We start from the raw sequence: 17,345 nt of genomic DNA on the forward strand, positions 1-17,345 counted from the left end.
AATCCAGCGGAGCTGTTTCTACCTGTTGCATCTTGCACCTAGAGTGGACTCATGACCCAAACCGGATTTACACTCAAATCAAGAGGAGAAAATGTAAGCCAAGCGGTCTTGTGGGGAACCCTAACTAGAGAATGGAAAATCAACAGTGCGGTTGCGAGGAAAGGCCTCCCCTCTTCTGCCGTCAGGAGCCAGTCCTGTACAGGGAGGGGAGCGAACAAACCAATCATGTTAGTCGACAATGCTGGCCTTAAATAGAAACATATGAGTGGACTCCGGGCGGGGGAGAGGGACAAGTAAAGAGACTGGGTCTGGGTTTATGTGAAACAAAAGAAAATATTCTTTTGTTTCTGTTTTCAACTATTTGCTAACCTTTTCACTCAGAGTTTACATAAATGATGTTCGTAATGCACTGACGTGTGTTAATGAGTTAAAGAGTTTTCAAAACTAAACATCAGTGATACATGGGTTGTAGTGATGGAGGACAAGTTTATTTTCAATACGTTCTCAAAATGTACACATTGAAACATACAATTCCCACAGGGCTATTTTGCATATATGACAACTTGGTAAGATGTCAAGTAGCAAATCAGTAAAACTGAAATAATTTTGTATTTAGAAATGTATTTCTATATATAATGTTAAGTGTATAGCCATTACATCAATGTTGCTCAAACTACATTAACTTGTGCTTATCAAGTACAATTTCAAATTGTTATAAAAAGTCATCGTTACTAGGAAATATGCTGCTGTCTTTATATGGAAGAGTACATTTGACACACACATTCAACGTCAAGGCTTTTAAATGAGCTTAGCTCAATTTCAAGTGTGATTATCCTGTGAAAAGTTTATAGTGACAATGTGTAAGACCATTTTTCATTAAAAATTAATGAATTAAATTATATTATTTCCAAAACTTACTTTCAAATAAATGTGTTCTTTACAACCAACAGTGTGTTTGAAATTAAACTGTAGGTAGTTATCATTAAATGATATTACATGGGGGGTGGCACTCCTCCGGAGGTCACCATGTCTGTTATAGGTACAGACAGCCGGAGGAGTGTGTGTTGCTACATTTACCGTAATGCCATAAAGCTTTCACGGAGGGTGGCGAAAAATTACACATACTCCCTTGAAAGTAAGCAATTCTTTTAAATTCTTTCAATGCTGAAAGTGTGCCTAAGTTAGGTCAAAGAAATATTTGTCGCTTTTGAGAGAATAAGAATGAGAAGAAATTTGATTGGACAAGAGCGATTAGAAACGAAGGGATGCTGTTTGTTTTAAAGCCTCACGTTGTGATTGTTCACTTGTTTACTAGCTCTCTGTATTATTCACACTATTCCTAAAAAGCTTTTCTCATTGAAACCTATTGGTTGTCATTTCTAGCCATTAATATTTCACTGTTAGGAACAAGGATTCTTGAATATTTTTTTAAACCTTAAGACTAATCCCGAGTTGATCTCTTCCGAGTAAATTTTGGTTTGTACTTTTACCTTTTCTGCACATTTGACCATTTTTGTTGTGACTTTGTTTTCGAGTCGTACTCCAGCTGACTTCACCCCCTTGTTGCCTTGTATTTACTGGGCTAAAGACTCGACACTTTTTGTCTCACTTTGATTTGCACTTTGTGATTTTAGTTGTACTTTGGCATTCTTGGGAGTTTTTGCTCTACACTTGTCGTATGCCTTTTGTTTAATAAAACTTTTGCTACTGAATTCTAGTCGAGTGTCTGGTTTGGGTCCTTATTTCGCTCATGTACCGCGGTTATTTGTGACACGACACGTTTGTTGAGATAGTGACACTGCATCAGCAAAACAGCAAGTCATTTTGAACACTTTAGGTAAAACAATTTTAAAATAAACAGCTCCGAGAGGAATCAATATTATCGGAGGGGCACAAATTGAGTCCAAGAACCGTAGAGCACTCACTACCCCAAATCACAAAACTACAAAACCCGTGAAGAAAATATGCACCCTTGCTATTCAAATACATTTAAAAAATAAAATAAAAGAGCCCGGTCCTTCCAAAGAAAGTCAACAGTTTCAGAATGAAATGCTCCAAGCTGCTGATTGCTTTAAAACTTTAACAATGGGTCGTATGGATGCGAAGGCAGAGGAACACAATAAAAACATGCAGTTAAGAGAGACGTTTTAGATATATGAGACAATAACAATGTCTAGAATGTATGAGCAGAAGCAAAACAGGCCCTGGCGATGCCCTGGCGATGCCTGGGACAAAGAAAATTCAAAAACAACATTCTATGCAGACATTTAGCCAGTTTCTTAATCTATTATCCAACTCTGAGAGTTTCAGTGATTAATGATGAATAATTTATCTATATTGTGGTGACCATAAAAAAGGGTGAACCCAGTAGAGAATATCAATGGGCTTGCTACTCAAAAATACCCTCCTACTGAGAAGACGTAAGATGAAATAGCAACCACCAAGGAACACGTAGCCGCTGACATTTGAATCAGAGTAAGACTTAATTAAAAATCTTTGACTTGACCGGATAGTTTGAATAGTAATTTTTAATGTGCTTGTTTCACTGTATGTTGGTCCTTACAATTGGATGAGAATGGAGATCAACAGAGCCATTCAGCTGGTACTCTTTGGGGGAAAGCTTTGCTGTGTGAAATCAAAAATGCTGTGTGCATGTTTCTTTCCTCTGTTCAGCCAGAATAGTTGGAGTGTCAAAGGTCCCTGACATAGGTGCCTGGCTCAGGATTACATTAATCCTGAAAATGTTTATTAGGGTTTGGGTCAAGTGAATATGCTTTGACAAAATCTTGAACTACACTTTGAAATCAAGTCGGTTTTATTTACGAATGTTGCAGAGGGGGTCTAGTAAAACAATCCTCAGACAACCAGTCAAAGTGAACCCAAGAACTTGCATTGCGCACCAGGGCACATTTATGGCTTCCCGAAACAACGGGGGAAGACGAGTACTGTATAATGGGTAACTAAGGGTCCAGGCCACCCAAATGTAAAAATGAAATGCATAAAATAATTGTGATTTATTTAAATATGCCAAACGCACCCTAAGAAGAGTGAGATCACATACTGTATTGTGCTTGCTGTAGACCAGAGCAGATCTAGACAAATTCGGGTCCGTCCACCACATCCTGCCATTTCATAGCCACCAAGCTGCCCTTGCAGTATCATGAAGTCAAAATAAATACACCAATGTGCTACGGTGTCTATAATGTTGCAAAGTTAGTGATTTTTTTTTTTTCAATTTAGTGACTTTTCTGAGCCCCGCTGCAGCTATTTATCAAAACGAACTAGTGACAACACCAACAGTCCTCATGCTCAACATTCTTAGCGGCAAAATACAATGCAAAAATACAATGCAAAAATTCCATATGATTGTCCTTAGTGGGTGTATTTTATTTCATTGTGCCATGACTGCCAATGATTTTGTATCTACTGTACCAGTTTCTACCTGCTTTGCAATCTGATTATCTGTCTGCCTAATGAGCTACTACTTGATGAACAGATGGTTTGACTAAATGTCAGCACGTTTTAAAAACGTAAATTGTTGATTGAATGATATATATGTATATGCAATGTTAATGACTGCTTCTAACTAAGGCTACACAATTAATCGAGTTTTAATCGCGATCATGATATTGGCTGCCATTAACCTGATCCACTGCGATATTAACATTTAAAAAGTCAAACCAAGAAGACTTGATTATATACTGTTTGTTTTTTTTGAAAAAAGGGCAATAAATAGACATGTTTTACCAAACATGATGAATAATTGTGATTAATAATCGTGATCTCAATACTGACCGAAACAGTTGTGATTATTATTTTGGCCATAATCGTGCAGCCCTACTTCAAACTAATTCCTAATTATAACAATGTATCAGCTTTATACAACAAGACAATTTAACATATTTATTAAAGTGTTCAATTATTTTGAACACAGTTAAAGATTAGCAAGTTGGCATGACCCACAAACATTACAGTTTCTTATGTGACCGTTTGGGGAATTAATTGCACACGCCTATTGTAAAACAAATATATATGCCGAAGTAGCCAACCATTTTGGAGAACTCGTGCATAGGCATGTTTAATTTGACCGGATGAGTGAAAGGAGAGGCTGACCACAGTGCATGTAAAGTGGATGTCTTGAGAAGGCTGAGGACTGAAAAGAAACAGGGGGGAAAAAAAAGTGGGATGCAGCTGACAGGGCACACTCACATAAACACAGTTGAGCATGCGTTCAACAGTCAGTACGTTCACATGCTGATATTTAAATTTGAATTGGGCTTTATTTAGTATTCTCTTCTTGATTCCATTCAATTGAGCAAGGCTGAATTAAATTATTTAAGATGGATGTATACCAACTTTCACTTTGAAACTGGGTGGTGGATTGTAGCTATATATTGTCCGTCACCAATTCTCATTTTTCAGTCGTTATTGTACCATATTTCTTCGTATACAAGTCGAGTTTTCTTTTCCCTCATTTTCAACCCCAGTGTTGCAGGGCTCGACTTATACCTGCATAACTCAAAACCAGACCAATTTTTCCCACATAGCTGTGTTTGAGTAACATTAATCTGAATGTGAAATAAGTAATATATCATATACACCACTAATTCGATATAGTATGTATCCATTTTCGTGCGTTTGTGCTTTAAATTGTACCATCGTCAAGCGCCGCCTGTCTCTTTGTCTAATTGTCTCTTTGTTGTTAACAACGAGACTGTGTGGATAATTTTTCTGGCGGATTTCGACCCATTATGAAAAGGAAAATACGGCTTGGCTTGTGTGTTCAAGACAAAGAATGTGATAGCAGTGGCATGGCACGCGTGGATGTGCATGTGGGAGGAGATACACATTCAAGAGCAACCAATCCACGCGCTGATCTCACCACATTCTTCACTTGGGTAAAGAAGTCATCAGCAAAGCATTTCTGAAGACCTCAATTTCATACAAATTTGACGAGTCTAAAGAATACTACTCATGGGAGAGTCACGAGGATGTTTGTGCAAATATGGGAGGAGCTATTTGGCGTGTCAAATAGTGATGATGACTTTGAGGGCTTTGTGACAAATTCATATTCACTCTGTGAAAAAATAAAGCATTGACACTTCAAATTGTTTAATTTTTGCAACATTATTTCAGCATTTGCGTCTACACGCACATCACCTTGCACTTGTCTCTTTCCACCCCACCTCCTCCATAATTACAACAATATGTTATTCGATATGAAGAAATGCGTCTCAAGTACCATAGTTGTCATTTTAATAACATGCACGCCATGTGTTTTAATTGTTATTTAATTGTTAATTGTTTAATAATTGGAGAGCCAGGATATGTGCAACCACTAAAGTCAGGAGTAGACTTATACTCGTGTTTTTGTAAAATTCACCCAAATTGAAATGAAAAAAAAGAGGGAAGTCGAATTAGACACAAGGTCGAATTGTACACGGAGAAATACGGTACTTTAGCTTACAAGTCCTGAGCCTCTAACTGCTGTAGTGTGAATTCAGTGAGGATCCACAAATGAGTACCTGGAATTTATCTTTAGCCAAGGCCTTGCCAGATCTGTCCTCTTCTCCATTACTTGCTATCGTATTCAAGATGCAATACAAATCCTGCAGTAGAAACTGCAGAATACACAGAGAAAGGCTGTGCCAGATTTATGCAAGTAAAACAAAACAAACAAAAAAAAAATCTACGTTTGTTTGGATTGCGTTTTAATTCCTCACAAAAACTAGACCATTTCAGTAAGAGGTAGTTTTGTGTTAGTTGAATTAAACAGGGATAAAATGCTCACTTGTGTCATGCAAACGTACTGATTTGACAAAGACACACAAAGCTACCTGACGCCTCTTTCCTTGGGCTGTCGGTAATGCCGTACATCCATACTGCAGATGTAAAAGAGAACGGAAAAAAAGCACAGATTATTCAGTGTGACAGAAAGAGGACTGCCATAAAATGGTCAAGCACAAGTTAAGCACACCTATTAAACAAAAGGTCCCTTTGCTTGGACCTCAAGCGAGCTGAGAGTTGGGTGTTTGTTTTGCCCCCCTTACAGAAACTAACAGCATTCTGGAAATGCTGTGCTGACAAATGATTTGTGGTACAGTATATGTCCAAAAACCAAAAAGTTTACAAAAAAAGTATCAGTGCCATTGTGTTATTCCTGTGGGTAATTCAGCAACGTCACTTCAGGTCCAATGGGATAAAGAAAATATGACTGCACTGGGTAAGCAGGCAACTATACAAATGCCGATCAATGGCATATATTAACTAATTAACCATCATTTTTTAGTACACCATAATAGAACGTGTGTATAAATTTGAGTGCAGTATTAGCGAACAAATATAATTCCAATCATTATAAAAAGCCAATGTTGATGTTTGAATTGTGTGTAATCAAATGATTTTCAGTTGTTTTTTTTTCCCCTTTAAACTTCATCTGAGAATATTTTGTAATCAAATTATTATCAACATCTTAATCCAAGAAAGGTCCCACTATGTCACAAAAACTCCTCTCACAGAGAGTTCAGACTAAGACAGGCGGTACTTAACGGCCTAAAATAAATTTCCTTCGGGCCAACTGGGCCATTGCTCTTCTTTGGCCGGTCACGGTTCCACCATTGATTTTCAATGGAGCCAACACAGTGAAGAGGCATGGTGGCCACAAGATGCTCGCATAATTGGCAACAAACCAATCAGAGGATAGATAAAATTTACCTGTCTTAAAGGGGAAGCCAAAGTGCTTGGTTTCTAACAACAAGATTTACCTCTCCAAAGCAGCAATCACCCAACAGGGTGTTGGAGACATTTTCACAAGGTCTAAGATTTACGTTACGTTGTGAGCTGTCCTGGGGGAAGCACTAGCAATTCTTGTTCGCACCAGCAGAAGCCTAATGCATAAATTATTTGTTGCATGTTTTATTCATAACCAGTTTCATTTACTACTGAGTTCCCATGGGTTGACTTGTCAAAAATTAACAAATGAATGAACAAATACATAAATAAAGAAATAAAACTTTCAGAAGCTCTTCACATTTCTGCCAACTTTGGAATGCTGAATTTTGTTAAAACAAGAGTCGAATGTTAGCGTTTTTAATCGTATTTTTTCAGTTGTCTGCGGACAGTGACTAAAACAGTAATAGCAGCCGAACCACTTTTCACAAGCCACCTGAGCCATTAGAGCTTTTGGTTCATGTTAGCAACAGTGGGAGATTATGAAACTGGACTCAGGTCGCTCACTCAATAAAGCCCAAGCATGTTCACAGGCTTGCAGACAAGCTCAATATGTGATTGATATTACTGTATTATTATTCTTATTCAACCCTGCTCACTATGTTTTTGAACTAAATATATACATATGCAGGCATACGCATCGATATTACCGGTACTCACGCTGCCCTTAACTGACAAGTCATTGTTCTCGTCATGCAAGTCATGGTTCCATGAAACCAAAATTCCCTCATTAGCACAAATCATCTGCCACATGCACAACCACAAAGTGCAAAAAAAAAAAGCTTAATTAACTCGATAAGGCCTTTTTTTTTTTGCGATTCCTTGACTTGGAGCTCACACGCTGATTTGCATTTCCTGGCTAAGAGCCAATCAGAGTTACTGACAACACTTGGCATACAGAGGATAGGGACAAACAAAAAGATTGTCTTTGCATCTGCAAGGTTGTGAAGCACTGTTAACATTTGACTTCAATTCCACTTGCAACATTAAGTGGGCATCTGTGGTGAAGGTAATATTTTTGGGACCAGTATTTGGAGTAATACATTACAAAAGTAATGGTATTAGTGTAATGCATTGCTTTTTGATGTAACAAGGTAGGGGTAAGGCATTACACACAAACAGCTAGTAATATGTTACTCAGGACAAATGACAATGCATGTTACAATGTATAGTAATATACAGGCCCAAAAAAAAAATGCTTCTAAACCCTTTAAGTTTCCACTAATAATTGAAGCAGTTGATAACATGAATGCAGTTTATTTGGCTGCCTTAAGATAGCGCTTGTCTGTTGTTGGTATGCAGAGAACTTAGTTTAGGTCGTTTTATTTGTACATATTCATTTTACATTTTCAGCAATCTAAGCATGTAAGTTTACTTAAGTTTAGTTTAAGGTCATTCCACTGGATGTTTAATGAGCATAACAAACTACATTTAGAACGGCAAATTTCAAATACAATAATATTATATAGTAACTCATTTCTTTGGCATGACAGTAATGAGTAATAAAGTCTTTAGCAAAAGTCGATACAGATATGATTATCTTATTTCATTCGAACAAATGTAGAGCCTTTCTCCTCGCTCCTTTGTCCACCTCCCCGCCCTTGATGAAAATTCTGATGGGAGGTTCGAGCATTAAAACAGCGGAGTGAGCATTTCGGAATGTGCAATTAAAAACATGAGATGAGCCCATTGATTGCTTGCGCATATCGTCACTTCCCGTCGGTACACAAGGGTCCTTCCTTGCAATCCCAGAAAGCTTTGCTCCACTATACGCAAGTGATTTATTCATTCAAACGGTATGTAAAATTATGCTTAATTCCGAACTTGTCTTTTTTCTATACACATATCTGCATTTCACTTCATTAAATCATGTTTGTGGACTGTACAACAAACAAAGTGGTCCCAGCCATGTTAGGCAAGCATTAACAGGCAAAAGTGTGGTATGTAAAACTTGCACATTGCAACTTTTTTCAACATCTGATGAAATGGGCATCCAGCGGGGACAGACTGATGGATAGTCCGCCGGTAACAACGAACTTCCCAACCCTGGATAATGTCACTAAACTAAATTGTGCTGTATGAAGTCAGCCAATGTCGCAATATTCTTAACTTCAAAATAAATGATTTTATGTCAAAATACAAGCATTTCTGTCCATATATTATTTGGTATGGTAACGTCTCACCACATTTGGCGGTGTGTTTTACTGCCATGCGGCGCAGTTATGAGCAGTGGAGTGGACAATTCCTGTGCCCTACATTGCCAAAAATAAAACCCAAAAATCTCGTGGTTTTTAAATCTTGCGAGATCTCGCCTTAGCCGTACTGATGAATATTTGATCATAGGGCAGATTTCATTGCTGCCTAAATATCTGCAGGGAAAAAAAAAAATCACGTCAAAAAAGCTGTGGGGGACATATAGGAGCGGCTTATAATCCGCAACATCATGTTTGGGACCTTAAACACAATTCTATTGCTATTTTTAACCAAGCAGGGCAGATCTGTGGAAGAGTGGTTAGCATGCTCGCCTCGCAGTTCTGAGTGCAAAGCCATTTCGCTCAGGCCTTCCTGTGTGTAGTTTGCATGTTCTCCCCGAGCCTGCGCAGTGTGTGACGGGTGCATTGGACAACCTAAATTGTCCTTTGGTGTGAGTGGTTGCCTGAATGCTAGTTCACCCCTCTGTGCCTGCGATTGCGTGACAACCACTTCAGGGTGTCCCGTAGATGGCTGGGATAGGTACCAGCAGTCCTGCGACCTTAATCAGGTGAAGCGGCAAAAATCCAATTCATGGCTTGTCGGCTAACCTTGTCAAGTGATCCAAAAAAAGGAAAAAAAAATAAGATAGCAGATTTGATCAGGCACATATGGAATTTGTTAAAGGTCTTACGACGGGCAGAATCTAATTGAGTGACGAAACAATGTTTAGCTGGTGGAGTCAACAGAGAAAAAAGAATTTATGGCCGAATGTCATACTATAAATGTTCCTGTGACAAATGACATTAGGGTTTAAACACAGAATCAGTGGGCAGACTGGTTGTCTATTGTATGCATCTAATCTATGTGTCCGCCTCTTGCTATGGCAAACAAAGAATGGTTGAAAAGTGTCAACAGTATGGATGCTCACTCTTCCACCATTGTCAACAATATTAGTCATTTTTACGATGTGCACAAACACAAGCATCAATCCATATGTTTGTGCATTTTTGATATCTCTTATCTGGCTCAGTGTCATGTGCAGAGCTGGATCCTATCCCAGCTGATTTGGAGAAACGGCAAATTACACAATGGACCGGTGCCAATCACCAGCCACATACAGCAAAATGCATTCATTTAAAGGTACATATTCCTGCCTCTTGGCCTAGCTAGAATATGCTCTAGCTTCCAGGTGTATCCTGAATGAGATAAGATGTATGGAAAACGGATGGATTCCCCCAGGGTTGCCAAACCCAGATGCTTACATATCTGTTTGTTATTTTTTCCTCCCACTTCATCTGCCTTGACGGGCAACTGCAGCGTGCAGCGGGAACCTTCTCTGACTGTGTCTCTTACGCGAGTTCTCTTCAGCTGCTTCTTTTTTTCTTCCGACTACATAATCCTGCTCCCATCATTTTTTTTGTAATTAATGGTAGACTATGTAGCTACCTCCAAAATGGGAGCAGGGTGGGATGTTTGATTGTTTGTCTTTGTGTGCCCTGCAATTGGATGGTGAGCAGTTCAGGGTGTACCTCACCTACTACCCAAAGCCAACTGGAATAGGCTCCAGCCCGCCTGCAACCCTTGTGAGGACAAAGCGGTTAAGATGATGGATGTATGGATGGATAGATAAAGTCATTTAATGTTAGTAACGCTCGTAGATACTGTTCACTTAGTGGAGGGCAATGTGCAGTCAAATTTGCATCTGACAAATCAGATGAAAGCCTAATAATTCATATGAAACGTATTGCACATCTTTGTGATATAAATATTGTGCACGGCATTACTGCGATATTTTTACAATATATTATGCAACCTAATATACTGCAGGCAGTTTCCAAATCCGGGTAAATACAAAGCGTTGCATGAGGAATACTGTCTGTCTTAAAACTTCGTCAAATGAATAGGAGCATTCATACTGAGAATTTTATACGTGAACAATCCCGACCTGGGTTAACAGTGACTACCAATGTTAACCTACATGACGACGGTGGAAATTCACCTACTGTATTTGTGCAAATCAAGTCACCTCTGTGCCAGCCAGTGGAATCATTACTCATTGTAATAAATTCAATCGGTGGTTTAAAAAAAGTGTATTGCTAAATTTAACTTACTCTACATAAGATATCGTACATTTTCTTATTTAACATGGTGAATTTACTGCATATGGTTTTTGGTAGTAACTCAAAAGATCGCATTGGACTACAATCAGACTTAATTACCATCCAAGACAGGCCGTTCAAATATTCTACAACTAAGCAGTACCTAGAGGGTAACAGAGCGTAAATCAGAAATCATACATCATTTGCCGTTTAACATGGTGAATTTGCGAGTCGTATTGGACATGGCATGAACATGGGTTTCTTATTAACTTACAGATTACACTGGAATTTGTGACAATCCATTAATATTAAAAAGTATAGTTTGAACTTCAAGCTAGGCGGCATAAGAAATGTTATGAAAAAAAATTGAGTCAGGATATGTTCTTTTAAAATCCCACAAGTAATTAAATGATTAGTGTCTCACATGCAGTAGACAGAGTAGATTAAATCAATGATATTTAGAAAATCAATTCACAAGTCCTGATACCACAGTTTCAGCAAATCATGTGTCTGGATTTGAGCAAATGCCAGATTTATTTTTATTTTCAGAATATTTGACTTCTGACATCTGGAAGGGAGCACGAACAGATCAGACAGTCCCCACCCTGGTGTACTGCGCACAACTAGTATTTCCAAAACAAAAACACAAACCCAGTGTCTCACATTGGCATAAATAAAAGCAGTTAAATTTCAAATGACATCATGGATAAAAGACACAAAGCAGATAATCAAGATGCATTTGATCCAGCATATAAAGTTCTTGAATCTGACAGCGCCAAAGAATTGTGACGGAAAACAGGTGACTTACCCGACTTGCGCTTGGAGCCGTAGTCCCTGAAGGAAAAGCAACACAAAAGCGACATGGTTAGTGACAGCAAATGCCGCTTGGTTAACAATTTGTGCTGTCACTTGAAGAGGACATTTCTATAAACAACAAGGATTGATCGTTGGGTTAGCGCACTGTACCAACACATGCATTCACTGTCCTGCATGTATCCAGGGAGAAGGAGGGTGGGGGGGGGGGGGGGGGGGGGGGGGTGACTTGTGCCACCCGCCTGAACTCTTTACAACGTACACGATTAGTCATGTGACACCAAAGCAGTTTCATCCAACATTATGTTCCTTCTCTCGCTGCGTTTCAAAGGAGACAACCCCTCACCACATTAGAAACAAGGAGGACCCATGCTTAATGGCTGCTAATGGGATTACAGCACGTGGATAAGCTACAGACTGAAATGTGTGGCGTTTGCTTTGCTAAGGCTTCCTGCTTCTTGCTTTGTCAATGGTAACTTTTAGACTTGGGCAGCATAATTGAGTTAAGGGATGGAGGAAGTGCGCTTCTATTTATAGAAGCAAAGACCCTGCAATCTGTCTATTGTCACTCCCCATTTACTCAGAGTACATTTCTTTGAAGCAGCCCCCATTGGTCTATCAAAAACCCCATCTCACATTAAAAGAAGTCATGCCATCTTTCTACAGTAAAGATGAATATGTGAAATTAAAGAAGAATGTCAAAACATTTCGGATTAGGCCAACCTCTAATTGGAGTTTTTAGGGGAATCATATCTTAAGATAAGCAAATATTGTGCATTATAGGGACTAAACACATACTTAATATTCCATATGCAAATACTTTAATTCAATTTAATATACAAAAATTTACAGTAAGTACCATATTTCTCACATTACAAGTCAAATTCCCCCCCATTTTCAACCCCAACTTATAACGGCATAACTCGAAACAGACCCATTTTTTTCCACATATCTGTGTTTGAATAACAATGCAAATGCAAAATAATTGCCTCTTTGTTGTCAGCAACGAGGCTGCGTTGACAATTTTTTTCAGCGGACTTTGACGCATTATGAAAAGGAAAAGTCAGAAATAAATATTCAGCTGTGTTAAAAAATAGCTTCAAGTCGTTTTATTGTTGCAAAATTAGTTTCGCACATTGCGTCGCATTTGTCTTGTTTCCGCCCCCCCCAAACCGCATCTATATGTTATTTGATATACAATGAAGAAAACATAGCATGATGTTGTTATTCTAATAACACACACCATGTGTTATAATTGGACAGCCATGATCTATGGTCAGGAGTAGAATTATAATCGCGTTTTTGTAAAATATACCCAAATTGAAGTTAAAAAAAAAACTGGTGGGGGCGGTGCTATTTAAACGTGAGGTGAACTTGTACTCTGAGAAATATGGAGATTTCAAGCAAAAAATAAAAATATAAAATATATTTAAAAAACGAAAAAATTTAAACAAATTCTTGTGAGGAGCTGACTGTACGAAAAAACAATCAGTGATTAATCGGCTATTAAATCATTGTTAGTGGCGGCCAAAATGAGTAACATTTCATGTTTAGCAACACTCCATTCATGAGGAAGCCAACAGAGCACATTGACAGTGACTCATCGATATGGTTACGTAGAAACTCATTAAAGCAAGGATGCATGATGAAAATAAAATAAAATGGCATACTATGGCTCTGAAAATAATTATTGTGTTTTCAGACCAGTTTAAAAATGAGTCATTTACAAATGTTCCATTTTTTTTGTGGCAAATGTTGTTTTATTAAAAAAAAAAAAAGTGTACACTGTATAACAAAGGTAGGTTCTCCCTTCATCCATCATTCTTACCCCACAGCAGAAGAATAGACCCTTTATAGTGACCTCTCCTCCCATCCTTGTGTGCTAGCAACAAGACTATGCTTCATTGTCAGAAAAGAGGGACAAATAGGGATCAGGACATGACCCCTTCCCTCATTCATCCATCTCAAGCCACATTTGACATGTGACCTCAAACCGATGGGTAAGAGCCAGAATTCTTGTAAACTGCTGCAACCTTTGATATACTCCAAGGCAACATGAATTTCAAAATGGAAATTTTAATGTATGAAGAACCCCCCCCTTCCCCATACTGGCATATTCTCTTGTGTAGTACATTAGCTGCTGTTGTTGCAAGTGGCTCAGTCAGGCTTCTACCCCCCAAACGGTGACAGTAAATGGTTTCCTGCATCAACAAGTGGAAGAGTAAATAATATTCTTTCTTTGTTCATATATTATTTATTCTATGAATTGTTCATATTATTACGATGCACCAATCAGAGCAGCACTCTTTGTTGTATACATGAGTACTGGCATTCTGTTCTATTCTATTTTATATAGATAAATATGAAATCTACAGTTTAACACCGAAACTAATCGGCTGCCATCAAATGTTTCAGATTCCTATTCATGTTAAATTTATATGATCATTTTGTCAGTGTCAAGACAGTCAGACGTCGACATGGAAACAAAAAATTTTATATATAATGATGCATACCTAGCACTAAGAAAAAAAGTGGATCTATGGGTTGGTTGTGATTTTTCTGCCATCTGCTGGAAGAGCTTTTAATGTTTCTGTGTGTCCCCATTGAGATATGGGATAGATATTGTACATGAACAAATATATACTGTTTTTAATAAAAAAAAATAATTTAAAAAATCGGATTAAGTCAAGTTGGCTAATAGACCACAGCATTAATGATGATGTTGCTGTACACATGGTATTACAATTTGTAATTTTCAGTTCTAAATGCCTAATTTGTACTCATGAGCATTTTTCAACATAAAATCAAATAAGACTTAAACCATCAATTCGTGAATTCACCATTGTTCCCGCACCCAAAATTTTTTATTTTACCTATGCTGAAAAACTCATATCTGCATGACACCAATTGTAAGAAAAACTACCATTTGAATCATACTTTATTGTTTCACCACTTTTTTATGTAGATATGTAGATATTTTATGTCTTTATGTAGATGTTATGTGGAGGACTGGAGGTCAATACTCTGACACACCACCAAAAGTGAAGGAGGGGCATTGCTCATGAACTAGGCAAACCTCTCTTCCCTAATCAGTGGGGACAAACCATTTTATACCCCTATAGTCCAAAAATTAGCAACCACACAAAGTTACGATTGTCCTCAAAAGCAGGGGTCCCAAACCTTTTTCTCACCACGGACTGGTCAATGATTGAGATTTTTATTGTGGAACGGGAGGTGGTCCTCACCATTATCGACAAGCTAATGGGAGCCCTCAGCTTGCTTGAGGCTCGGAAATACTTTTGAGGCTTCCGCCCCAAAATGTACAAAAATTTAGACAAATTACATTGATTAAATCAATCACATAACTGAAGTATATGATATGGTTCAATATAAAAGGCCACAGACTGGCGGTTGGGCACCTTTGCTCAAACGGCTCGCTGGCAGTGACTTACTTGCCAGTCAAATGCAGGGCACACAAGAGACAATCACTCACACTCATCTAAGGGTGATTTGATGTGTCCAGTTTGTTACACCCAGTTACATCCAGTTTGTTAAATTTGCCCGACACAAAACGTGAACTCGACACATACACAAAAATAACAAAGGACCCACAGGGTCAAAACAAGTTAACCTGCCGTGCATGCATTTTGGGATTATGGGAAGAAACCGGAGTACCCGGAGAAAACCCACATGGGCATGGGGAGAACATGCAAACTCCACCCAGGAAGGCTGGACACAAACGAGAGACCTCAAAACTGTGAGACGGACGAACTAGCCGCTCTTTCATGCGTTGCCCTTCATGATTTAGGAATAATCAGATAATCTTACAGCAGCTTTCTCCTTGAGACACGAACCAAAGTCAAAACCGTGAGTGCGGTGAATGGTAACAATGCATTTCAGGGATGTCTGTGCATAGTTCATGGTTCCATTTGTAAAAGGTAAACGGAGTGGGTTTATACAGTGCTGTTGAAACCATATGGGGTTCAAATTGCAAAGCTTCACTTCCGGTTAAGCTGTAGTATTTTTCTCCGCTGATAGGGGTCGCTTCTGCTCAATGCTGATAGTGAGCTGGAAAGTGTGAATGTCATCTGCAGAGGCATGTTTTGTCCAAGTGGTTAATGGTTTTTAAGTGGCTTCTTGTGTGAATCTGGCACATGACTCCTTTTTTGCAATCATTTCATGCCATGTCATGAAAATGAAATTTATGGGACTCCCAAGGCCTCTTTAAAAATATTCCTGAATGAGGGTATTGTTTGTTTCAGTATGATCTTGTCAGAAAAGTATCCCTGAGTACAAAATTCTTTCATGTGACCATAGTATCACGTCTGAACAGTAAAACTTATTTTTGCATGATTGCACAGTTGGCCTTACTCAAACTGGCTAACTCCTTGAGTAAAACCAGCTACTGGACTCTGATCAGGAGCAGATTTTTTTTTTTTTTTTTTTTAGGATCATAGCATAAAAAGGAAGAATGAAAGGTGAGATTGACACCACAGTAAAGCCCCACGATCAAGGCTAGTGTAAAGTGGAATCATCTAAAAAAAATTGATGATAATAGAACAGTAAAAATAAGTTAACTCACAGGCAAAATGTAAAGATTGTGTCTTGGTCATCGCGTCTTAACGATGGCAAGTGTAAGAAGAAGCTAACCACTGGAAAGCCAGTGGACTTTGCAAAAACATTTCCGCAACTCCCCGACAAAGGCTTAGTACATGTGATAGAACATGTTCTCGGAATTTTACAAAGAAACTTACGTATTACATTTACATGACATATTACCCTTGATGTACAAATTTACAACAGCTGTTTCTTAATTATTGTGAAAACTCATTAGCATGACCATTTACATAAAAAGAAATAACCTTAATTAACCTATAATAATAATATGACATAAACCTTGAGCAAAGGCATCATTTGAGAAGTGCCCTCAAATCATCTTATCTGAAAACAGTTTGAGTATGAGACTTATGAGATATTGTTTTTGTGTTTTGTAGTGTTTTAATGTTTTATGTTATTGATTTCTTGTTTTAACAGTTCTGTATTATTATTAGTATTATTATTATTATTCTGTACTATTTTTCACTCCATACACAGTACTTCATATGCTGCTTTGTCAGTTTTAAAGCACTCTTTAAAAAATGTTGAGTGGAGTAAAGTTCTGGATTTTTTTTTTTTTTTTTTTTTTTGGGACCTAACTCTGATTTGTGCAGAGATTGGTTTCAACTCGCTGTGTTTGTTTAATGTTGCCTCTTGTTTTTTTTTTTTTTTTTTTTTTTTGGATGTTATAGGCTCTGAGCCCTTTCGGAAAAGGTGTTACTTCTACTTACGAAATTAATTTGGTCCCGAATTAATTTCGTAACCTGAATCTTTCATAAATCTATCAGATTAAAAAAAAGAAAGACTAGCCCAGGGAGTGGGTATTTTTTCAAAGCACTAAAGCAATGTTTCTCAGTCTTTTTCAGTGATGTAGCCTTTATGAAATACATTTTCAGCCCAGTACCCCTTGACAAG

General features: G+C 38.1%; 1 protein-coding gene across 2 annotated transcripts in view; it reads right to left on the reverse strand.

The window, feature by feature from the left end:
• sh3pxd2aa (SH3 and PX domains 2Aa) overlaps window positions 1-17,345 on the reverse strand; it is an 89,161-nt gene that overhangs the window by 29,954 nt on the left and 41,862 nt on the right. For both annotated transcript variants that reach the window (XM_088419341.1, XM_088419342.1), the window contains exon 6: window positions 11,830-11,855. In XM_088419341.1, coding sequence (XP_088275467.1) covers window positions 11,830-11,855 — 26 coding nt within the window. The remainder of the gene's footprint in view (window positions 1-11,829; window positions 11,856-17,345) is intronic.

Source organism: Hippichthys cyanospilos, chromosome 7 (assembly GCF_059441005.1).
Source record: "Hippichthys cyanospilos isolate Australia breed blue-spotted pipefish chromosome 7, RoL_Hcya_1.0, whole genome shotgun sequence".
Classification (NCBI taxonomy): Eukaryota; Metazoa; Chordata; class Actinopteri; order Syngnathiformes; family Syngnathidae; genus Hippichthys; species Hippichthys cyanospilos.